The sequence below is a fragment of the Nicotiana tomentosiformis genome, chromosome 11 (genome assembly GCF_000390325.3).
Source record: "Nicotiana tomentosiformis chromosome 11, ASM39032v3, whole genome shotgun sequence".
NCBI classification, from domain to species: Eukaryota; Viridiplantae; Streptophyta; class Magnoliopsida; order Solanales; family Solanaceae; genus Nicotiana; species Nicotiana tomentosiformis.
Window position 1 is genome coordinate 73,518,450 of NC_090822.1, and position 25,798 is coordinate 73,544,247.

At 38.9% G+C, this 25,798-nt stretch overlaps 1 protein-coding gene across 1 annotated transcript; it reads right to left on the minus strand.

The window, feature by feature from the left end:
• Nucleotides 1–545: 545 nt before the first annotated feature.
• LOC138901675 (uncharacterized) lies at nt 546–1,163 on the minus strand. Its single transcript, XM_070189453.1, has one exon. It carries the CDS (start codon nt 1,161–1,163, stop codon nt 546–548), a length of 618 nt encoding a protein of 205 aa, XP_070045554.1.
• Between the last annotated feature and the right edge of the window lie 24,635 nt (nt 1,164–25,798).

Genomic DNA, 25,798 nt, shown 5'->3' on the forward strand with positions numbered 1-25,798 from the left:
ACAATACCCAAAGTTACAATTTCTCTTAGAGAATTCCAAATAATCCAGTACAATGTTCTTGTCCCCTCCTCGCTCAAGAGACTATGGAAGTGGGTCTGCCATTTTTGACGGATATGCCCGTCATCCAACAAAACTCTACTTTTTCGTCCTTGATGCACTTCACTTGGTCCAAGAACCGGGCCTTCCTTTCTCTCGCCTTGGCTAGCTTGAAAAGCCTCTTATCCCTGCCTCGGTCCTTGAGTTCTTCATACAAACGACCAAATGTTGCAGTCTTAGCCGCCATGACTGCTAACTTCGCCTCCTTCTCCGCCAACTTATACCACTACCTATTGGTCCTATTCTCTTCCTCATCTACACTTTTGTCTAGATTTAGATACGCCGCATTCTTGGTTTCCACTCTGCCTTGAACATCTCCATTCCACCACCAATCGCATTTGTGACAACTAGAGTAGCCCTTCGAGACCCCTAATACCTCTCTAGTAGTTTCCCTAATTAATGCGTTGTGCAGTTGTGGTCCACATAACGCTCGTGTCCCCACTACTCCTTCAAGACCCTATAGTCAGCATCTTAACCCTCAACTTCTGCCATGCGTCTTCCGTCAATGCTGCCCACTTGATCCTAGGTTGGCCATATACCGCCCTCTTCCTCCTCTTCTTCGTGATCTCAATGTCTATGACCAGTAGCCGATGAATGGTCATGAGGTTCCCACTCGGGATGACTTTGCAATACGTGCAAAGACATCTATCGGACTTCCTATAGAGTAGATAATCAATCTGGGTCTTGGCCACCGAACTCTGGAAGGTGACCACGTGTTCCTCCTTCTTTGAAAAAATGGAGTTTGCTATAACCAAATCAAATGCTCTAGCAAAGTTCAGTAGAGAAGTTCCTCCTCCGTTTCTATCTCCAAAACCAAAGCCACCATGCGCATCATCATACCACCAAGAGGGCACACCAATGTGGCCGTTAAAATCTCCTTTTATTAAAAGCTTCTCAATGTGCGGTATACCACTTGCCATCTCATCAAAATACTCCCAAAAATACCTGTAGACTTTCTCATCCAAGAATGCTTGGGGTGCATACACACTGATTATGTTCATAGTAAATCCTCCAACAACTAGCTTAATAGACATCAGCCCATCGTTCTCTCTCCTAACCTCCACCATTATATCTCTTAGGTCCTTATCAACTAAGATATCTTCCCTGTTACTGCCCTCCCCCCTCCTCCCCCGCGATTCTAAAGTATCATAGTTTATACCTGTCAACATCCCTTAGCTCCTACTTTTGACCTGAGCGGTTTTGGTTTTGATGATTCACAAAGAAATACATGCATAAACCAGGTCCATGGACAGTGTAAACAGGTCACTATCAGATTCAAGTAAAAGTCATGCACGTGTAAGGGATAAGTATAAATGATTATTTTTTATAATTCCTGAACGAACAGATTGCATAACTGATAAGGAGCAAGACTCCTTACTTGAAGAGAACAATATCCAATATAAGTAAAGAGTTAGAAGTTGAAGTTAACTAGAACTCCTCCACCAAGGAAGAGTAAAGCATCAGAATTATTTTTACTAACTCTATAAATATCAGTTTTTTGTCTTTTATAGGGATGCACACATACTAGATTTTAGGCAAGAATTGAGAGAAAAATAGCAAGGCATTTTATGAGCAATTCTTGTGAGTTTCAAGAGTGCGAACCTGAAGCTACATGAACCAGATTGAAAAACCAGTTCCATATTTCTATCTTTTATTCTAGTTTAATTGTAGTAGGAGCTTTTGAGTTGTACCTTTCAGCTTTTCATCAAAGCATTTGTACTAGGTACTTGAGTTGTATTGTTCAAGTTAGAGTTAACTTGAAGCAGTAGCAACAGTCTGTTGCTTGTTTCTAGAAGGGTCAGAGTTTAATCATTAGGTTTGCAAGAGGTTTGTAAACATTATGTTTTGGCTCAGAGTTGTAGTGAAGTATTGGGAAAAATCCCACAGGGAAGTAGGACGCGTTGTTTTTCACCTATTGAGCCGGGTATGTTCCACGTAAAATACTTATGTTCTTTACTTTCTGTATTACTTATTTCGCACCAGTAGATTAAGGAATGCATAGAAGAACCAGGCCAATCAATAATCCAGTGCACGCGGCAATTGGACACCACAGAAATCACCCCCCGTATGGTATTGAAGTATAAAAATGTCACGCCCCGAACTCAAGGAGCGCGATCGGCGCTCAACCGAGTAAACCCAGTCGAGCAAGCCTAATTTACATTTACCTCTCATCATTACTCATTCATGATTTACCAAATCATCATTAGATCATGACTTTCATATTAAATATATTTGGCTCAACGACCCCTATTTTCTCTCTCGTGATGGTTACACAACTCTATAAATAGCTGTAAATACTGTGAACATAAATACATGACAAAACTCAAATCTGTAATTACATGACCCACAATGTACATGGAGCTTCTATGACAATAGATACCTATATACATAAAATGAACTAGACCCAAACACCCACTAGAACTATAGCGGGCTCACCATAAGCTGAGTAGTGAAGAAGATCCCTATCAGAGATTCATATCATCCTGTAGAAGTGTACCTGTATCCATTAAAAGATGCAGCGCCCCCACCAAATAGGACATAAGTACATGTGAAATAGTACTAGTATGTAAGGCAGTCAAAACAACATATGAAAATACGGTAACTCAAATAAGAGGCAAATAAAGTACACCAAGAAACTACAAAACATCCAATAGAATCACATTTCAAGTCTTATTATACTTGCATCATTCTAAACTTCTTTTAGGATCAACTGAGCCATATGAACTATATGTGGAATACATAATATAATGTAATTGTAAGAACATGTACAAACAAGGTCAATGAAAGTGCTACCTTCCTCTCTTATTTTTCACATATGCATTCCATAGATCGTCCTTATTGTTAACATATCATATTATACACCTATGCGTCTTATAGACCATTCACAGTATCACTTATACAATACATTTGTGCATTTCATAGACCGTTCACAGTGTTCACTTACCCAATACAAATATACCTATTCAAGTGCTTGGAAATACAACATGAATATGATGAATCATGGTAACAATAAAAAGGCTTAGATAGCCGTTAACGTCAAGCAAATTTATTAGGAGCTTCCATTCAAATTTATAAATATTAAGTCGGGAATCCTCTACAACCACCTTCACATAAAGCGGCCCTGTCTCCTCACCCCAACATATGCGGGTGGAGGTGTATCACGATACCACAATGTCTACACAAAGCAGCCCAACCGCCTCACTCCAATGTATGCGGATGTGGGTGTATCTCCATACCACAATCCCTACACAAAGCAGCCCTGCTGCCTCACCCCAATATATGCAGGTGGAGGTGTATCTTAATACCACGATCCCTACACAAAACGGTCATGCCGCCTCACCCCAATATATGCAGGTGGAGGTGTATACCACATTACCACAATCCCTAACAAAGCGGTCATGCCGCCTCACCCCAATATATTCAGGTGGAGGTGTATTCCATAATCCCTACACAAAGTGGTCATGCCGCCTCACTCTAATATATGTAGGTGGAGGTGTATTCCAAAATACCACAATCCCTACACAAAGTGGACATGTCGCCTCACCCCAATATATGCGAGTGGAGGTGTAATCCCAATCACAATAACATATATAAACTCAAATCGACATAGTTTGTCATGACATTTAAGGTCGTAATTTCTCATATCATTGGAATACTTCATGTTCATGCTCATCATGGAGAAACACAACTTATTACATTAGCACATGTATGGTAAACAATAAGTCAATTTCAATGGCACAAGGGCCCAATTTCTTTTTCTTAAGGTTCATCATTATCTAACAAAAGACATCTCTCTTCGATCTCATTATTCACTCCCTTGGCCTCTTGAGGTCATTAGCTAGGTTCATGACTCTTGGGTACTTGACAATCGAAGTCATTTACATACATTATTTCAGAAGCATACAACTATAGTTGAAAGCATTGGGACATACAACACTTCATATTTCTCATTTAGACAACGACCACATTTCATGTTCATACTATCACTTACTTGTACTTTCCATGGGTGATCGTAGAGCATTAAGAGCATTTAGAACATTTAGGAACATCATAGTCTTTACTCGCAAGAACGTAGGGACTTATAACACATTGAAAACTAAAGTACAAATACGTACATCTCATAACCTTTCATACCATATATCATTTAATCCGTACTTTCAACCACTTACAACATTATTATTTCATTGGCTCTCTTGGTCATATATATGATTCTTCTTTCATGCCACAATGACCATATTTCATATTCCACGCTTTCATATCTTTCCTTTCATGGATCATCATCTTAAATATCAACATATATAATATTCTGGAAATCACAACTTTAGGTTCATTAGTAATGAAGACTTTAAACACAATGGATTTCTTTCCAAGAAATGGAGTAAAATGATTGGAAATCAAAGTACAAGCTAAGATCATAAACAAGTAACACATCATTTATTATTGAAATATTTTTTTCCAAAAAGGACAATACACAATTTTCACTCACGAATATGTAAGAATGCAAAACATATTGAAAATACTCACTACACATAGCATTAGTTAAAACAACCACATATGTGCATCACTTGAGTTCATAAGCTTTTAGGCAATTCTATTTTCAAAGTCAATTTTTGAATAGTTGAATCAAAGTTCATTTCATAATCTTTCTCACATCATCTCATTTCATTGGCACCATTGTCCATAAGTATAACTTTCACTATTGGCACGTTGGCCACACTTGATATCCCCAATTCACTTATTTTACTTCCAACCATCTTTATAGGTTATCAACAATAAGATATTTCCAATCAAGACTTTAGGTACACATATGAGCAATTAAGAGTCTTAAGCATATTGAGTTTTCTCACACAATTTGGCATCATAACCTTCATTTGAAACACCACTCAAAGACATAGCATTTTAATACACATATCATTCTTGAACACATTCTCAAAAGATAACATAATGGGATAGGAACATTCAGAACACGTTTTGAATACATAATTCTCGACACTTTGCTTATCCGGGACAATCGAATTTATTGGGAGCAACCCGGTGTTGATACCCAATTTTGCCCTATTATATTTTTCAAATAATATATATACTTTCAAAATATCATTTTTGCATTATTACTTAATTTACAAGATTTACACAAGCACTTCTTATAATTTTCCATAATTTTAGAGCTTTTGCATTAATTTACAAAAGAAATTCAGTAATTACCCTTTTAAATTATTTGTGATGACTTAATCACTTAAAATTATTATTTGCATCCCTAATACATTTTTGAAATATTTTAATTTTATTTTTATATAATTACAATTGTATTTTTAGGCTATTCGCATAAATCTGCAATAATAGCCTATATTTTGCAATTGACATCTTATTTAGGGTCAAAATAATATTTTATATTTTTTATAGTCTTCAATTATTGTTTAAAGTATTAATTTGCATAAGTAACATTTTTATATATTTATTTCGCTATTTTAGTAAATTATTTTCCTTTTAATTTCTATTTAAAAGAGCTGGCCCAATATTTTTAAACTACTTTTCGGACCAAAAGGCCCAATACCCTAACCCAATAACCCCTAGACCAACACCAACAACCCACCACCCATACCTATTTAATTAACCCGCCCCAATCACTCTTTAAAATCCTGGTCGTTGATCTCTAAGATCAACGTCCCACAATCAACCTACCCTTTTAAATTACCTAACCCCAAACCCTAATCCCATTTCCCTCTAACCCGCCGCCCTAACCCCCTCCTTCTCTGAAGAACCCTAATCTCCACCTTCCTAAAACTCTCTGAATCCATCTAAAACATGGATTTTTTCCACTATCTGCTTACCTTATTTGTATTATCTCGTTACCATTCACCCGTTCGTGGTGTTACTTAGTATTTGCCTTATTTTTGCAAGTACTACCTCTCCGAATCAAGTGTAATCATCCTCAATTGACAAGATTCAGATGGAAATCTGTCTGTATACACTCTCAATATTCTTGGCTAATTTTTTGACCATTTGCCAACTAGGGTTTGTCCGATTTTGTTTTACCTATTTCTACTCGAAATAGGCTATGCATGTGAATTTCCTTGTTCCTGCTTAAATTTGACTGATTTTCTTTCCCTATTTATGTTTAATTGATTATTTTCCATATCTGTTCTTCCAATTTTTGTCACTATATAAACCCCTCCCAAGTCCCCTTTAAGACAGACTTTGAAATCGATTTTCTTCACTAAATATTAGGGTTTTGCTACTCTCTTACTCCGTATTCTATATTGGCAGGCTGAAATCCAAGGCCATTAACACCTTGTTACTTAACATGTTCTTGGTGCGAGCATTGCCATGAGTTCATCGAAGCTCTTGGGAACTTTGACGCATTGGGATTCTGGATTTTCTATGGAAGTTCATTCTTTACTGTTCTTCGCTTAACTGGTGAGTTACTAGACTTTGTAATTTCATTCCTATGTATCTATGATTTGCATATGTTTTCACTCCTGAAGTTTGTCAGTTTAATATATTTTTCTGGGTTGTTTTGTGTGCAATTCTGTTTGCTTTCTTCAAATTTTTAGGTCTCTTTAACTTTTAGCTTCAAGCATGCCTAAGCCTTGTTCTATTAAGTAGATATTTTTCAAATCTGACTAGTCCATATGTTAAGAATTACTACTGTTTGGGACCTTTACACTTGGTAGCATCTCTTGGTGATTAATTTTGCTTTAGGCCATCAATTTTGTTATTCGAATATGCTTTGCCTACATAATTTGTGCTCTCTTTCGTTAGCTAGTCGATTGTGTTCAAAACCTGAGTATGTACGCTCACTATATGGCACAAATATGTTTCCTATCCTATTCTGAATTGTTGTGATGATATCCTGCCTATATAGCATGTTTGATCCTGTTACTATGCCCTTTAGCATGTTTAACCCCTCCCCCCATGATTCACCAGTAGTTGTAATATGCTTTTCTCATGTCTAAATGTTGTCCTATTGCCAAATTAGCATGACTGTTTCATAACACCAGGACCTATACTTAGCATAATTTGGACCTCTTCCTTTGTTATGAATTTGTGTATGCTACTGTCACCAATCCTGCAAACCTGTTCTGCTAATGTATGACCACTTATGCACTAGGTGTTGAACTTGTTCTTCTGAATCTTTGCTAAGTGTGTTCTAAAGCCCCCCTAAGGCCTGTTTGATAATTTGCTCTATGTGCTCAACTTGACTGTGTTTGTATCCCCTCAGCTTTGTCTCTCAACCTTGGTTTACTATCCTTCACTTGTCATCGATGCTCTCTCTTGAGTTCTCATTCTTAGCCGGCTGAAAGCAAAGGCTACCTAGGTTCTATTATTGATCACCCTAGTGTGAGCACTGCTCGGGGTCCAATTGAGACCTTTGGTAACTCTGACACACTAGGGCTTGGTCCTTAGTTAGTCTGATATTTTCACAAATGAACTAAATAATTTCAGCATGTTTAAACTGAAATTTTAGCAAATGAACTAAATTACTTCAGCATGTTTAGTCTGAAGTTTTAGCAAATGAACTAAATAAGTTTAGCATATTTAGACTGAAGTTTTGGATAAAACTCATGACAAAACTGTTGACTGCAGGATAATAACTTCAGCATGCATTAGCATGAAGTTTTAGCTTCAATGTAAAACAACTTCAGCTGCTACTGTAAGTGGCTGAAGTTTTAGACCATCTCGCATGCTAATGAATAACCCCTGGTACTTTAAAATAACGTCATCTCCAAATATTCCTCCACAAAATCCTCCACAGAAGCAAAAGTGTATATAGTTCATACTGAGAATCCTGAAGATGAGGAATTTGAGGAATTCCATATCAAAATTTTAATTAGCTTCCGTTCTTGGCAGGTTTAACTTATTTTTTCTCTCCTTTATTTTATCATTTTTCCTTAATAAAATAATTGTATGATCTGAACATCTAGGTTTGCTTGTATTCATTGTGATTCTTATTAATTTCTCCTTGAACTTTTTGACTTCTATGTTGTCAAATGAGATTTTCTTCTTGTAATTATATGTTTTTGGAGGCAGACCTATTCTTCGTTTTTGTTAACTGTATTAAAATATTGCATTTTTTCCTATTTTTATGCTTCAACCTTTGGCATGTTTTAATAGGAAGGAAAGAGATTGAATACAGACTTGTTGCATTTTTTTGTTAATCTGATGCTTCAATTCTTGGCATATTTTAAGGTAAGGAGAAGAGATTTATGCGTGATGCATCTTTTATATGTTTTGTCTGGTCATATTATTACGGATGTTTTGTCAACCGGGTACCAAATCAATAATTTTTAAAAATAGAGTACATGTTAAAAGGTGGCGCAAATATAGGGTATGACTGCAAATCCCCCGATATGGCCCCTATTAGAGGTCTGGGTACACTGTGTGAGAGTTGTTGAAGGCCCAGACAATGCTGGGTATTTCATGTTGAGCCTACTGTGGGCCTATTGTCACTGTTGTATAACATTTGTATTATTACTCATTATTGGGCCTGCAATAACTTTTGTATAAACAATTGGGGTATTAGTAAAAAGGGAAAATGGGTAGAATTTAATATTTATATGCAAAATAGGTAGATAACATGCCTATAGGACTTGGTAATTTATTTTCTATATGTGTTGTTCGATTACATGTACACTGTAGAAATCACAACATTAGAAGAAGCACACACACACACACACTATTTGCTCGCAAACCCTAAATGCTGCAATTATATTTATTGTTATATGTTATTAGAGAACCTGCCTATAGGAATTAGTTTCTCATCGATGTTTCTGTCAATCCTCATCGCCTACTAGAAATCATGCCTATAGGATTGCAATTATTGTACTTGGCGCTGCTCATCTAGAAATTATGCCTATAGGATTAAGATATGACGATAAAATAAGCTTTAAAATGATGTGCGTTAGAGATCCCGCCTATAGGAAATAATTGCTCGTTAATTGGTTAATACTAGACTACTCAAACACTGTTTCCTGAGCGTCACTGTTAAAAAAACCTGGATAATTCTGTGACTTTTCCCAACAGATTTTGTTATACTTAACTGCGTATATCACCTAGGCATAACACATATAGGATTGGTAACTTAAAACCTTCAATAATCAGCTTGTAATACCTGAATAATTCTGTCTATAAGCAATGTACTGCATCTGAAATTCCCCGCATACTTTGACCCAAAAATCGCCTAAAAATTAAGTTTATAGGTTTAAGATTCTTGATTCTGCAGCTTCCTAATTGACATCTGTGTTTGCGTGCATTCGCTCCTTAAGTGTGGAGGCGATGTGAGCCCTCAATTACTTTTATGTGAAGTCTTTATATGTTTTGTTTGTCGCCTAGTTTTGCATTTTTGGGCAGCCTAGATAAGGTCTAGAACCATCCAAATAGAGGTCCAAAATCTCCTGGACCATAGGTATGGGACGAGTAGTGCACGACTTAGAATTGAATTAGAGCGCTCTTAGGTAAACAACTTTAATATAGTAATCGGGTAGCAGGAGATGATAGTCTATACCCGCTGGATAATATGAGTAACACCCTATCTCACGGGAGTTAAGAAATATTATTTATGTTGTACGGGGTGATCCTTTAGGCTAAAGAACTTAGGACCCCCCCATCCTTTCTTTTCTATTAGAATGAAAAAATAGTTGTACCTCCCTATTCAAGATCTCTTTGTAATAAATTCTTAGATTTTGTACTCTCTTTGCTTACTTGATCACATAGACTAATCCGTATAATTTAAGTTCAATCGGGATCCACAGTTGTGGACCTCGAGGAGTGCCTAACACCTTCTCTTTGAGGTAACTTGAGCCCTTACCCGATCTTTAGTGGCACAAATAGGTGCCCTAACGCACCTTAAAAATCGTTAGGTGGCGACTCTCCTCTTTTAATACCTCCTTAAAAGAGTTGTCACATGTCGAAACCCGATTTCGTGAGAAAAAGGGGCGCGGCAGCATGGCGACTCTGCTGGGGATTTACACTTAGGCTCTTACCATAGCTAATTTGGCTTATATGGATTAGTCTTCTTTGATATAAACGCGCTTCCCTTTTCCGTTTTTATTTGCTACTACATGTACATCCCTCTCCCATTTTCTTTTTACTTGTTTAAATTCGTTGTAATATGCACATCCCTTCCCTGCTCCACCTTCGTTTGCTTAAATTGGTTATAACATGCATATCCCTTTCCTATTCACCTTTATTTGCTCTAAATTGCTCTTCATTTGTTTAAAGATTGCTACATCATGTCTCTCCCACCCCTACTCCCTTTCTTAAATTCCCTATATTCCATGAACTAACTTCTTCCTTTGTCTTTCTTTTTACGTCTTTCAAGTTTTACCAGAATACTGTATTTATTGCTTTTACATATTTATCATGCAAATACTTGGCAACGTGTTATTATCTTTGCATAAAGCGTGCTCCACATCATATTCCACTCGTGCCTGATTATTAATATAGCGGCACTTGATGATTGTCCGCGCTATTCCTAAATTACCCTTTTAAATTGAAATGGCTTACTTGCGGTAAACTAGTCAATCAGCGGTGCAGTCGACGGTCCCGTGCCTTTCCCTCTCAAGTTGTCCACTTGAGAGTACCCGTCTAGACCCTTCTAGAAACTTCACTCCAATATCAACTGTGCATGCATCATGTCAAACCTAGTATGGGTTAGAACACTGTCCACATGATAATCCACTAAGATAAGCCTTGTCCTAATTCCGACGGGATTTCTATAATCCCAATGGACACCATTACGTTATGTGCATTACTTGGAGAAAACATGCCTATATGTTGATCATTAATGTGTAAATAGTCAGATCCGGAGGGGGGAAAAGGCTAACTCTATTTGTTTGCAGAAAATGAAGCACGAAGTCCCCAGGTTCGGCATGGTTCAAAACATCCCACCTTTGCTGCTTGATTGGCAGAAGAATCTCTCACCTAGTGACAAGAATCATGTGAAAATGGTCCTTGGTAATTTACCTTCCTTTTTGGACATTCGGCCAAATAGGGCATTGATTGAGGCTGCCACTATGTTTTGGGATGAGAAAAGAGTTGTCTTCCGCTTTGGTGACATAGAAATGACTCCTCTCTTAGAGAAAATAGGAGGCTTCGCTAAGCTGCCATGGGATAGTCCGGGTTTATTAGTACCAGAAAATCGCACTCCCAGCGATTTTTTAAAAATGTTGGGTTTCAAGAAAAATGATGAGTTACTCTGTCTGAAGAAGTCATACATCCCATTTGAATTCCTTTACGAATCTTATGGGCACCTTCATCATGATGAACTTGCCATCACTTCCTTGGGTTAGACGCCGAGTTTTTGTGTTCATTGTCTGTTTCTTCAGATTGCTGATATTTCCGATGAAAGGGGGAAGGATCGACACTCGCTTAGCCATGGTCTCTAGGACTCTAATGGAAGGAATCGAGGGACAAACTAACACTATCATCCCAATGATCTTGGCCGAAATGTATCGCGCTTTAGACCGATACAAGCAGGGGTATGGACACTTCAAGGGCTGTAATCTATTGTTGCAGGTTTGGTTACTAGAACATTTCTAGAGATGTGAATATCGCCAGGAGCTTCCTCGACGACCATTGAATGACTAGATAGCTTACCATCATCCAAAAAGATTGACATTTATCCCAGATAAATGTCACACCCCAAACTCGGGGAGCGCGACCGACGCTCAACCGAGAGAACCCGGCCGAGCAAGCCTGTTAGATTTTCTTTTACCCAAACTCATCCATGAATAAAGAGGAGATATACTCCATTAATCAAACACTGAAAAGATTTTATTAACAACTTCGTTTTCATTCCCATTAGTTGCTTCATTCACAAATTCCAAAAGATTACGAGTTTATAGAATTATTGAAAAACATGATTTCCAAATACCAGCGTTTCTAGTTCAGTTCCCAACATCAACCACAACCCACAACCAGTCTACGAAGCCTCTAAGTACAATAGAAGACTAATATGGAAATGCCGGCAATAAGGCCTCGGCTATACCTTAAAAATACAGTACATGAGAAACAAAAGATACATGACCCCGAAATGAAGTGGGGCTCATAAAATCAGCTGAAAAGAGTGTACTACTGTCACTGATCAATGCCGTATGCTGTAGAACCACCTGCATCCATTAAAGATGCAGCGCCCCCGGCAAAAGGGACGTTATTACTATCGAATAACACTAGTATGTATAGCTAAAAATCCTCTTTCAAAATAGAATGCCCATATAATAAAACGCAACGCATAGAAACAGCAAGTCACAATCCACAATATCCAAATGTCCTGGCTAAAACATACTAATTTTCAAAATACGAACTTCATATATAATTTTGTTTGGGAGATCATTAGCACCGATATACCACCGTCTTTGTTAGCACGGAGTCCGATCACGCTCGATAGGCTAGGCCATCTCCCCACGAACAATGTGGTTTGACAAGTGATGTGAAAGAAAGATGTTACCAAGAGTAGTACCACCATATGCGCAATATGGCGTCTGATCTCCACCCTATCAGCTAGGCCGCCTTCCTACATATGCCGCGTGGGTTCACTTTTCCAATCCACAAAGGTTCCAATTTCATCCCAATTAAGGGGAATAATATCACAATTTCCCAAAGATTCCAATTTCATCCCAAATAAGGGGAATAATCAAAATCCACCCCTACACCGGCACATGTAGTTTCAGGTGCCGGCCTTATGACCCACCCTTCTTCGGTTTTTCTAATGATGCTCCCAAAAACATTTTTGATTTGATTTACACATAGAGGTAACATAAATACAATTGTACTCACCTCAACATTTTTCACATTGTATAAATTCTCATTAGTATTTCTAGTCATTCACAACGACAATATTTCATTGGCTCATTTGGCCATTCACAAGATTCTTTATTCCTGGCATGATGGCCGTATTTCATATTCCACACTTTCACCTCTTTCAATTTCAAGATCACCATCAAATATCAACATATAAAATATTCCGTAAATCACAACTTTAAGTTCATTAGAAATGAACAATTTAAGCACAATAGATTTCTTTCCGAAAAATAGAGTAAATAATTGGCAATTGATGCACAAGTTCAAATCATCAACAAGTGAAACCTCCTTTATTCTTGAAATACTTTTCCCCAAAAATGACAATGTACAATTTCAACACATGAGTATATAGAACTCGAATCACACTGGATATATTTATAAAGCAAGGCATTAGTTAAAAAAGCCACTTAAGGGCATGAATTGAGTATAAAATCCTTTAGGCAATTCTATTTTCGAAATCGTTTTCAAACAATCGAGTCGAGGCTCATTTCATATTCTTTATTTCATTCTCTCAAATCATTTGCACTACTAGCCACAACCATAACTTAACTTCTTGGCACGTTGGCCACACACTATATCTCCAATTCAATTATTTCATTTCCAACCACCTTTATAGGTTATCAAAAATAATACATTTCCAATCAAGACTTTAAGTACACATATAAGCAATTACGAGTCTTAAGAATATTGATATTTTCACACACAATTTGGCATATTAGCTTTCATTTGAAATACAATTCAAAGCCACAACATTTTAATACGCAACCAATACTTTGAAACTCACGGAAACATTATGTAGTTCGATTCCAAGAGAGAATGTTTAGCCAACATACCTCAATTAAGCTTTCCTTAAACTACTACAACGTTCCGAAAATTCTAGCAATCCCAATCTATTTTGAGACATAACAAAATTTAATAATAATTAGGAAGATATTCATGGTCTCAGCTCATTTGAGCATTTTATCAAACACTAGGTGTGCAAATTTAACCACAAGGTTCTTCTACAAGATTTTCTTTGCTACACAACCCAATCCTTGTTTATTTAAGCTCAACAATCTTCCCACAAATCTTTTTGGTACATGCATGTATAGATAATACTCTCATACCCAAGAATCATACTCCTAATCAATCATCTTCTACCCAAATTCGAAATTGAAAACTAGGGTATGGAACCTTACCTCTTAGATGAAGAACTTGTGGGTTTTCCCTGTTAATCTTCCAAGATTTGGGCAAAACTTGATTAATAATTAGCCTAGGGTTTCCTCTCTCTCTCAAACACTCTACCTTCTATCTAAAACATCAGAATATTTGATCAAAAATGACCCTTTGTGTGTATTTAACGAAGTAGGGTCGGGTTTTAAAAACCCAAAAATGGAGCTCCGTAATAGGTTCTGCGATCGCATAATCGTTATGCGGACCGCATATCAGTCGCATAATTGATGTCCAAAGCTGGCCAAAAATCTGCCTCGGTCTGTGGTCACTATGCGGTCGCATAATGCACCACAGAACAGTTATGCGGTCGCATAGTCGGCCGCATAATTGCTTCCAGACTGACCCTCTCCTGCCTCACTTCTGTGGCCATTATGCGGCCCGCGGAGTGATTCTGCGATCGCATAATGGACCACAGAAATGTGTTTTTCTGCCAAAAAAATTTCTTTAATTTTCGGTGCATTGTTCAACCCAAAAAGTCTGAGCCTTGAACACGTATACCTACTCTAGCACCATGAAACCTTAAATTCATTTGCGAAATTTTACGGGGCTTTACAATTAAAAACTATGAAATTTTCCGGGGTGTTACAATAGGTTTGCACAACCTGGAAGTGCTGTGAGCTGGATGCGTTTCTTCAGCAATCTGACTGAAAAAAGGTACACTGGATGTTTGAATGGTTCCCTAGCAGTGAGTTCATCATCAGATCAAGAGAAACTACTCATCTAGTGCTGATCGAGTTAAGAGGTATCTATCCTTGTGCTCATATAAGGGTAATGAGGCAAGCAGGAAGAAAAGAGGTTATACCTCGGTTTTCCAACATGGTCCAATATAAAGCAGATTTTAAAGGAAACATCATTTCATTCAAGTTCGATGCACAACATATGTGGAATCAAAAGGTCATTGTGGAGAAAGCTACTATCGAGCCAGACATGTATCATTCCAGCCATGCGTACTTCTACCCATTATAGTTGGTAGATGATATAACGGGGGATGTCAAGCCAGGAATTAATCTGAAAAATAGGGTTATAGATGACGCTGCTGAAGTACAAGTCAAGTATAGGATTCTGCGCAAGAGGGTCTTCGAGTCTGAAGCTAGGCATTTGGAACAACACAAAGTGGATATGGAAGCGATCAACGAATGGAGAGAAATTGCTACTAAATCAACAGAAAGATTGGAATGTTTGGAGCAAGGGCTAATAGAACTTGAGGGAAAGATGAGAAAGAGACTCTCGGATTGTCAGAACACGGAAGGCAATGAAGGAGGGCATCTAGCAAGGGTTTACTTACTATTGGATATGCGCGACCTGGGAAACCTGATCGACGGATCCAAGAAGGCCAAGCATGGAGAAGGTCCTTCTGGGGCCAAATAGATTAGGAAACAATGTCTTTATTGCTTTCTAGATTTGTTCAAATATTTTGATTGTAATAAGGCAAATGCCATTAGTGACTTTCTCATTATTGTCATTTTGGTAAAGATTTGACTCATTTGCGTATTAATGAAATGATGCAATTATTGGCATCAATTGTCTCCAAGTCTATGTGTTGCTTAGGCCTACCTCGGGCACAATGAGGTCCCTCAAATTAGGACCCGAATTTATTAATTCTGCAACACATGTTCAATATCGCAAACATTCTTTTAATACTCCTTACTGACTTGGTTAACTTTTTGTTTTTTTCTTTTCTTTTTTTTATTCCCATTCCCCAAAGTTGGTTCGTGCATACTGGCATCGTCAGCATATCACACTAGATCCAGAGGTCCTCCACCTCCTCCTCCACCAAGTGATCCTTATAACAAAGGAAAAGCAAAAATGGATGATATGAGTGGCATTAGAAAAGACAATGCTACCCACGCAGAGAACATTGAAACTTCAGACGGCCGGAGTACGCCAGCATAGAATGATTTGCTCCTACGTTTGGAACAGAAAATATTTGAGCTACAAGGGGAGCTTGAGCAGGTCCGGAACTTGGCAAACCTTTCCCTCACCCTAAACGTCCCCGACATCAACCAATAAAATGCAAACGCCCAAAACCCGGTACCTCCCCAAAACACACAAAACCAAAATCCGCAAAATCCTCTCGCGCCTCATCAATACGCCACACCTCCTCAAAACCATAATCCTCCACCAATACCTACCCCTCCACAACACCATCACCATCCGACTCAATATCCATAAACCACCACTTATCACACTCCTCATAACGCACCACAACCTACCCCTGACCCCCAAAACTCAACCAATGACCACTAATATACCCAGATTCTCGAAGTCCATCAAAGCAATCCCATATATGTGGAAACTTTACCCCATACCCCACAACAAACCCTATGTATACCCGAATCTGCCGAGAAGGACCTTCTCAACAACAACATGGCGGAAGAACTCAAGAAGCGTAATGGCAGAGTTCAAAGTGTCGAAGGTGGGAAAGACATTGAGGGTTTGAATTATGAGGATTTGTGTATTCAGCCAGATGTAGAACTTCCAGAGGGTTACAAACCTCCTAAGTTCGAAATGTTTGACTGAACTGGTGATCCGAAGGTGCATTTGAGAACGTATTGTGACAAACTTGTAGGGGTTGGCAAGGATGAACGAATCCGTATGAAGTTGTTTGTGAGGAGACTCACCGAAGACGCCTTGTCTTGGTACATCAGTCAGAACCCAAAGAAGTGGGTTAATTGGGTGAGCATGGCATCGGATTTCATGGATCGGTTCAGGTTTAACACAGAAAACGCACAAGATGTTTTCTACATTCAGAATCTCAAGAAGAAACCAACAGAAACTTTCCGTGAGTATGCTAGTCGGTGGAGGTCTGAAGCCGCAAAAGTAAGGCCGACACTTGAAGAAGAACATATGAATAAGTTCTTCATCAGAGCTCAAGACCCACAATACTACGAAAGATTGATGCTTATTGAAAATCATAAATTTTCTGACATCATCAAGTTGGGAGAAAGAATAGAAGACGGGATCAAAAACAGAATGGTGAAAAACTTTGAAGAACTCCAAGCCACAAATAAAGCTTTGCAGTCAGGAGGTATCTCCAAGAAAAAAGAAGTGGGTGCAGTAATGGTAGCCCAAGGTCCAAAGTCTCCTCTCACATACCAAATACCTCCACCCACATATCAGCCTTTACCTCCAAGATACCAACAACCTGCCGCCACTTACCAAACCAATAACACCCAACCAACATACTCTTACTCACCACCAGCCCGCAAAAATTACCAAAAAACGAAGACAAAATTTCAACCGCAAACCACCCAGACAATACACTCCAATTGTTGAACCCATAGACCAACAATACGAGAGGCTAAAGGCTGCCGGTTATGTCACTCCCATTCCCGTTATTGCTATGGAAAACCCTTCCCAGTGGATTAACCCAAATAAGACATGTTCCTATCACTCAGGTATGAAGGGTCATACTATTGATGAGTGTCGTACTTTGAAGGATAAGATTCAGACATTAATTGACACCAAAGTCATACAAGCAAATAAGGCTGCACCCAATGTCCGTAATAATCCTCTCCCGGATCACAGGGGTGAAAGGGTAAACGTGATAGAGACCGATGAAGAATGGGACTCGTAAGGGTCAATTGGACTTATTCGAGAAGGTGATAATCCTAAAACATCTCCAGTCACTCTCACACCTAGTGAAGTTGAGGTAGCCGCACCAACTCTATTTGAGGTTGAAGTAACAACACCCTTCACCGTGATGGTAGTACCTATGCCGTCTTATAAGAATAATGCTATACCATGGGATTATGTTGCGGAAGCAAGAAGAAAAGGAAAAGCAAAAATGTAAGAAACAGGTGCAGCGCAAGGCATGACCAGAACCGGTAGGGTTTATACACCAGATCATTTGGGAGGAACGAGCAAAGAAGCTGCATCTAAGCCGCCTGTCATTGAGACTGGCCCGGATAACCTTTGGAGAAAGGTGCAAGTAAGATAATATTCTGTGGTTGATCGTATGAACAAAACCCCTGCTCAAATATCCATTTTATCACTGCTGCAAAACTTCGAGGCACATAGGAATGCCTGATGAAGGTGTTGAATGAAGCCTATGGACCCAATAACATCACCAGTGGAGAAATGGCCAACATGGTAGGGCAAGTGTTGGAAAGCCACAAGATCACTTTTCATGAAGACGAGCTACCACCGGAAGGACTAAGTCACAACAGGGCACTGCATATCACAATGCAGTTTGGGGACAAATTCATTGCCAGAGTCCTGATAGATGGGGGTTTGAGTCTCAACATATGTCCACTAACTACTTTGAAAAGATTGGGTAAAGGCCTACACAAGATACGAGCAGGAAGTATGAATGTGAAAGCATTTGATGGGTCTCAAATGACCACAATTGGGGAGACCAACCTCAGTCTACAGATGGGCCCAACCTGGTTTGATGTTGAGTTTCAAGTATTGGACATATCTACTACCTACAACCTATTATTGGGACGACCTTGGATACATGCCGCTAGGGCCGTAGCTTCTACTCTACATCAGGCCGTGAAGTTTTAGTGGAACCATCAGGAAGTGATTATCCATGGAGACGGAAGTAATCCCATTTATACCAATTAGATTGTTCCGGTCATCGAGAATATAAAAAGTTAGGTGGAGAAACATACCATCGCATCGAGCGCGTCAACGCAATTGAGAAAGACAAATGGTGGAGCAGTAAGATAGAAAGTATACTACCATGGACATGATATGAACCCGGTAAGGGTCTCGGCAAGAATCTCCAGGGGATCACCAAACCGATACAACTAAAGCGTCATGGCACAACTTTTGGGCTTGGGTATGAATACACCTGGCAAGAGTATCAGAATTGGTCGCCACCATGGCGTGGTCCTTATTACCCTCTAGAACAACCAGTACCATATTTGCACCAGTCATTTCATCAAGCTGACATGATGTGGGGGTCCGAAGAAGATGAAGTTTTAGCTGGCAAAAGGAATTTGTTTCTAGATGATGAAGACATGGATTGCAATGCGATAGTTGAGGAGGATATGGAGGAAGGCCTTATTATTCAGACCGTGGAGAAGGGAGTTGTTCTCAAGAACTGGACTGCTGCTCTATCAAGGGCCCGTCGAGTTCCTGGGAATCCTGGCAATTAGCATCATTTATTTTTGAAAGCAATTTTATGAGTATCTAAGACATTTTCACTATTTTGTTTTAAGCATATTTTATTTTGAAATAATTGCTCAAATCATCGAATTGCACTTGTTTGACATTTTAAATCTTTATCATTGGATTGATGTTTTTAGTATTTATTATTATCCTTTACATTTTCTCTCTCTACAGTATTATTATTACTTATCCCGATGAACCTAGGACTGTGACATGTAATGAGACAACGCAACATAAGGATAGTGATTCAGAGGATCTGGAAGAGGATATAATACCCGAGGAAATTGTCAGAGTAGTGGAAAATTTTAAAAACAAGCCTAAGTACAATTTGGATGAGACTGAAAAAGTTAATTTGGGAGAATCCAAAACAGTCAAGGAAACACGTGTAAGCATTCATCTATCGACGGCAGAGAAGGAAGAATACATCCAGTTTTTGAAAGAGCATGAGGATATTTTTGCATGGTCCTGCTATGATATGACAGGTTTGAGCACGTCTACAGTTGCTCATAAACTACGTACCGACCCTATGTGTCCACCAGTAAAGCAGAAACTCAGAAATTTCAAGCCAGATATGAGTTTGAAAATAAAAGATGAAGTCACCAAGCAAATCAAAGCCAAGGTTCTCAGAGTGGTTGAATATCCGTCCTGGTTGGATAACATTGTGTCGTTTCCAAAGAAAGATGGGAAGGTCAGAGTGTGTGTCGACTATTGGGATTTAAACAGAGCTAGTCCCAAAGATGATTTCCCTTTTTCCAATATACACATACTGATTGAAAACTGTGCCAATGATGAACTTCAATCCTTTGTGAATTGCTTCACGGGATATCATCAGATCTGGATGGATGAAGAGGATGCCGAAAAGACAGCTTTTATTATACCATGGGGAGTATATTGTTACAAAATTATGTCGTTTGGCCTAAATAATGCTGGAGCCACTTATATGAGGGCTATGACAACCATTTTTCAAGACATGATACACAAGGAGATAGAGGTGTACATGGACGTCGTCGTCATCAAATCTAAAAAGGTTACAAATCACATAGTGCATTTGAGGAAATTTTTTGATCGACTTCGAAGGTACAACCTGAAATTAAACCTCGCAAAGTGTGCCTTCGGAGTCCCTGCTAGAAAATTGCTAGGGATCATCATCAGCTACCAAGGAATTGAGCTAGACCCGTCAAAGGTCAAGGCTATCCATGATTAACCACCGCCGAAGAACAAGAAAAATGTGATGAGTTTCTTAGGGCGTCTTAATTAAAAATGTGATGAGTTTCTTAGGGCGTCTTAATTACATCAGCCATTTTGTAGCACAATAAATTGTGATCTGTAAACCGATTTTAAAAATGTTGAAGAAAGACGCTGCAACAAGTTGGACTGAAGAGTGCCAGAAAGCCTTTGACAAAATCAAGGAATAATTATTCAAACCACCTGTTCTGGTCCCACCGAAACCTGGGAGACCTCTGCTACTCTATTTATCTGTACTGGATGGGGCTTTCGGATGTGTCTTAGGACAACACGATGATACGGGAAGAAAGGAGCAAGCAATATACTATTTGAGTAAGAAGTTCGCACCCTACAAACCACGATATTGTTTTGCTGGAACGCACCTGCTGCGCTTTGACATGGATAGCTCAAATGTTAAGGCACTACTTTTGTGCCTACACCACATATCTCATATCAAGAATGGATCTGCTAAAATACATCTTCCAGAAACCCATGCCTACGGGGAAGTTACCAAAATGGCAGATACTACTGAGTGAGTTCGACATCATCTATGTAACTCAGAACTCGGTCAAAGGGCAAACATTGGCAGATCATCTGGTAGAACATCTTGCAGATGGAGAATACAAACCACTGAAAATGTATTTTCCCGATGAAGAGGTATCATTCGTAGGAGAAGATATCACCGAAGCCTTTGACGGTTGGAGAATGTTCTTCGATGGGGCTGCGAATTTCAAAGGAGTAGGTATTGGAGCAGTTTTAGTGTCAAAAACGGGTCAACACTATCCAGTATCCGCAAAACTCAGGTTTCCATGTACTAACAACATGGAAGAATAGGAGGCCTGCATCTTAGGACTTAGGTTAGCCATCGACATGAATGTTCAGGAATTGTTGGTAATTGGAGATTTAGACCTTTTGGTACATAAGGTTCTAGGAGAATGGGCTACAAAGAATACCAAGATATTACCATATTTGTTTTATGTACAAGAGTTGATGAAGAGATTCACAAAAATAGAGTTCAAACATGTTCCGAGAATCCAGAATGAGTTCGCAGATACATTTGCCACTTTATCTTCCATGATACAACACCCAGACAAGAATTTCATCAATCCTGTCCTAGTAGGGATTCATAATCAGCCAGCTTATTATGATTATGTAGAAGAAGAAATGGATGGAAATCCATGGTTCCACGACATCAAAGAATATTTGGCAAAACGAGAGTACCCGGAGCACGCAAATCATACTCAGAAACGCACACTCCGAAGATTATCCAACCACTTCTTCCAAAGTGGAGGAATTCTGTACAGAAGAACTCTAGATCTAGGATTATTACGGTGTGTTGATGCCAAGGAAGCATCCAAATTGCTCAAAGAGATACATACCGTAACTTGCGGACCGCACATGAATAGCTTTGTGTTAGCTAAGATGATATTAAGAGCATGATACTTTTGGATGACTATGGAAATAGACTACATCGGGTATGTCCAAAAGTGTCATCAATGCCAAGTACATGCTGATATGATACGAGTGCCACCCAATGAACTCAATACAATAAGTGCACCTTGGCCTTTCTCCGCTTGGGTGATGGATGTCATTGGTCCAATCTAACCCGCTGCTTCAAATGGGCACAGGTTCATTCTAGTAGCCATAGACTATTTCACAAAATGGGTTGAAGCGGCATCTTACAAGGCTGTAACTAAGAAGGTCATCGCAGATTTTGTTAGGGATCATATTGTTTATCGGTTCGGGGTGCCGGAATCAATCATCACCGCCAACACCGCCAACCTTAACAGTGATTTGATGAGATCCATGTGTGAAACCTTCAAGATCAAGCATAAGACAACATACATGCCGCAAATGAATGGAGATATGGAAGCCGCCAATAAGAACATCAAGAAGATATTAAGGAAGATGGTAGATAATCACAAACAATAGCATGAGAAGCTACCATTTGCCCTACTTGGATATCGTACCACGGTTCTCACATCAACCTGAGCAACTCCTTATTTGCTGGTCTTTGGTACTGAAGCCGTTATTCCCGCCGAAGTAGAAATTCCTTCTTTGAGAATCATACAAGAGGCTGAACTCAGTGATGCAAAATGGATACAAAGTCTCTATAAATAACTGGCTCTTATTGATGGGAAAAGAATGAATGCGGTATGTCACGGTCAACTCTACCACAACAGAATGTCCAGAGCTTTCAACAAAAGGGTCTGGCCTCGAACGAATGTGGTATGTCACGGTCAACTCTACCATAATAGAATGTCCAGGTGCTAAAACGGAACTTTCACACATCAAGATGAAGCCAAAGGGAAATTTTCACCCAATTGGCAAGAGCCGTACATGGTTTATAGAGTACTAACAGGAGGAGCACTCATACTTGCAGAAATGGATGGAGAAATTTGGCCTAAACCTATCAACTCAGATACAGTCAAGAGATACTATGTTTAGACTATTTACATTTCTTCATCTGATGTAACTGAATTGCGCTTAATCTAATTCCCTTTTAAGAGGGGATACGTAGGCAGCCCTGTGGGTTCGGTCACATCTTAATAAAATTTTCATTTTTTCCATGATCAGAAAGTGGGACAGAATTTTGAGAAGGACCCTCAATATTCTAAAGCTAGTCCAGCCAACTTCGTCATACATAGAACAGTCAAAGGATTGTTTTTAAACTGGAGCAGAATTTTGAGGAGGACCCACAAAATTCTAAAGCAAGGAGGTTGCAATGTCTCTAAAAAATGTCACAGTCATTGGCTTATCTAGATTACTTAATACTGCACACTACCATATTTTAAATAACTACACTCAACAAATGCACGCATAATTTTCGAAAACACTTTATTTCTATAACAGCCAGATGTTGCCCAGGGTAACTCAAACAGGATCTCAAGACATGAGCAAAAGCAAAGCAAGAAGTTGAAAGCACAAACCAACCTTCCCCCACAAAACTCACAATCTTTCTTTGGATGCAGGCATAGTAAGACAACAATTTCTGCAGACACATCAGGTCATTACCTTCAAGACAACAAATTATCTATCACAAGCATCTCCAGCTAAGAAATACTCTACTTTCTCACTATCACTCATCTTTTTCTTGCATGAGGCTAAGCACTACCTCCTTAACTGCATAAGGCTAAGCACCGCCTTTATTTGCATGAGACTAAGCAGTGTCTCCTATTTGCATAAGGCTAAGCATTGCCTCCCTAATTGCATAAGGCTAAGCATTTCCTTTTCCGCATGAGACTAAGCATTGTCTCCTATTTGCACGAGGCTATGCATTGCCTCCTTAACTGCATAAGGCTAAGCATTTACTTTTTCGCATGAGACTAAGCAGTGTCTCCTATTTGCATGAGGCTAAGCATTGCCTCTTTAACTGCATAAGGCTAAGCATTTTTCCCATCAGACTAAGCAGTGTCTCCTATTTTCATGAGGCTAAGCATTGCCTCCCTAATTACATAAGGTTAAGCATTGCTTTTTCCGCATGAGACTAAGCATTGTCTCCTATTTGCATGAGACTAAGCATTTACTCCTTAACTGCATAAGGCTAAGCACTGCCTTTTTTGCATGAGACTAAGCATCGTCTCCTATTTGCATGATGCTAAGCACTGCCTCCTTAACTGCACCAAGCACTGCCTTTCTTTGCATGAGACTAAGCATTGTCTCCTATTTGCATGAGGCTAAGCCCTGCCTCCCTATTTGCATGAGGCTAAACCCTGCCTCCTTAATTGCATAAGGCTAAGCACTGCTTCCCTTACTTGCATGAGACTTACCATTGTCTCCTCTTCCTGCATGAGGCTAAGCATTGCCTCCATAATTCCGTAAGGCTAAGCACTGCCTTTTCCTTGTGATTAAATGCTATCTCCATTATGCCATCTAAGATCTAGCATTATCCTCTACTCACCCAGAGCTAAGCATTGCCCTCATCTTACCCAAGACTAAGCCTTGTCTTATCTCATCTTCGCATACGGCCAAACATCATATTTTGCATTTCATGGGTTGAAATATCGCCATTTTGTCTAAAGGCGTCATGGACTGAAGACATCATCCTCACATTTGGAAGATACCATTCCATGGTCCAAGGATCTCTCAAAAGTGTACATCATTATTCAAAGGCGTCATGGTTCGGAGGCACCATTCGCATGGCCCGAGGACATCATTTCATGGCCCAGGACGTCATGGTCCAAGGACACCATCCTCACCGTCCAAAGACAACCCTCATGGTCCGAAGGGAATCTGCATCATGTTTAAATTCTCGCAATAATCCATGTATACTTGCATGCATCGTGTTTAAAGTTTTGTAGGTAATCCAGGAAGTAACCGTTCTCATAACGGGAGCAATCTTTGCTCCGGTTTCCGTTCAATGTTCACATCTTGCAATTATTTCACACGTAACCAACCACCATCAATTACCCGCTTTTTTACTCTATGATTGTTCGGATATTTACTCAGTGATCCATCCGTAACGTTTTAGATTCACATCGATGACTCCGCATAAATTCATCTGATACTGTCCTACCCCAAAAGAACCTTTTCCGATGCATACGACCATTCCTATAACAACTCCATTGATTCAGTTCACCATTGGATCTAGAACTACACATGACCTTATTCCTATAAAACTAGGGATATGTAGGCAACTCAGGAACCAGGGTTCAGCCTTCATTTTTTCAAATCACCTCATTCAGTCAAAATCGGTCATCATTTTCTTTACCCGACAACTCTTTCATCATTCCTAGGTAAAGAGGGGCAGCTGTTGATACCCAATTTTGCCCTCATATATTTTTCAAACAATATATATACTTTGAAAATATCATTTTTGCATTATTATTTAATTTACAATCTTAGAGCTTTTAAATTAATTTTCTCGCATTAATTTATACAAAAAATTAAGTAATTACCCTTTTAAATTATTTGTGATGACTTAATCACTTCAAATTAGTATTTGCATCCCTAATACATTTTTGAAATATTTTTACTTCATTTTTATATAATTACAATTGTATTTTTAGGCTATTCGCACAAAATTTGCAATAATAGCCTATATTTTTTATTCCTATTGCAATTGACATTTTATTTAGGGTCAAAATAATATTTTACATTTTTTATAGTCTTCTATTATTGTTTAAAGTATTAATTTGCTTAAGTAGCATTTTTATATATTTATATAGCTATTTTATTAAATTATTTCCCTTTTAATTTTTATTTAAAAGTGTTGGCCCAATTTTTTAAACCAATTTTCGGACCAAAAGGCCCAATACCCTAACCCAATAACCCCTAGCCCAAAACCAGCAACTCACCACTCATACCCATTTAATTAACCCACCCCAATCCCTCTTTAAAATCCTGGTCG

What these genes read in the sequence shown, in the direction of transcription:
- LOC138901675 (XM_070189453.1), bottom strand. Translation starts at nt 1,163, where the DNA reads ATGGTGGAGGTTAGGAGAGAGAACGATGGGCTGATGTCTATTAAGCTA.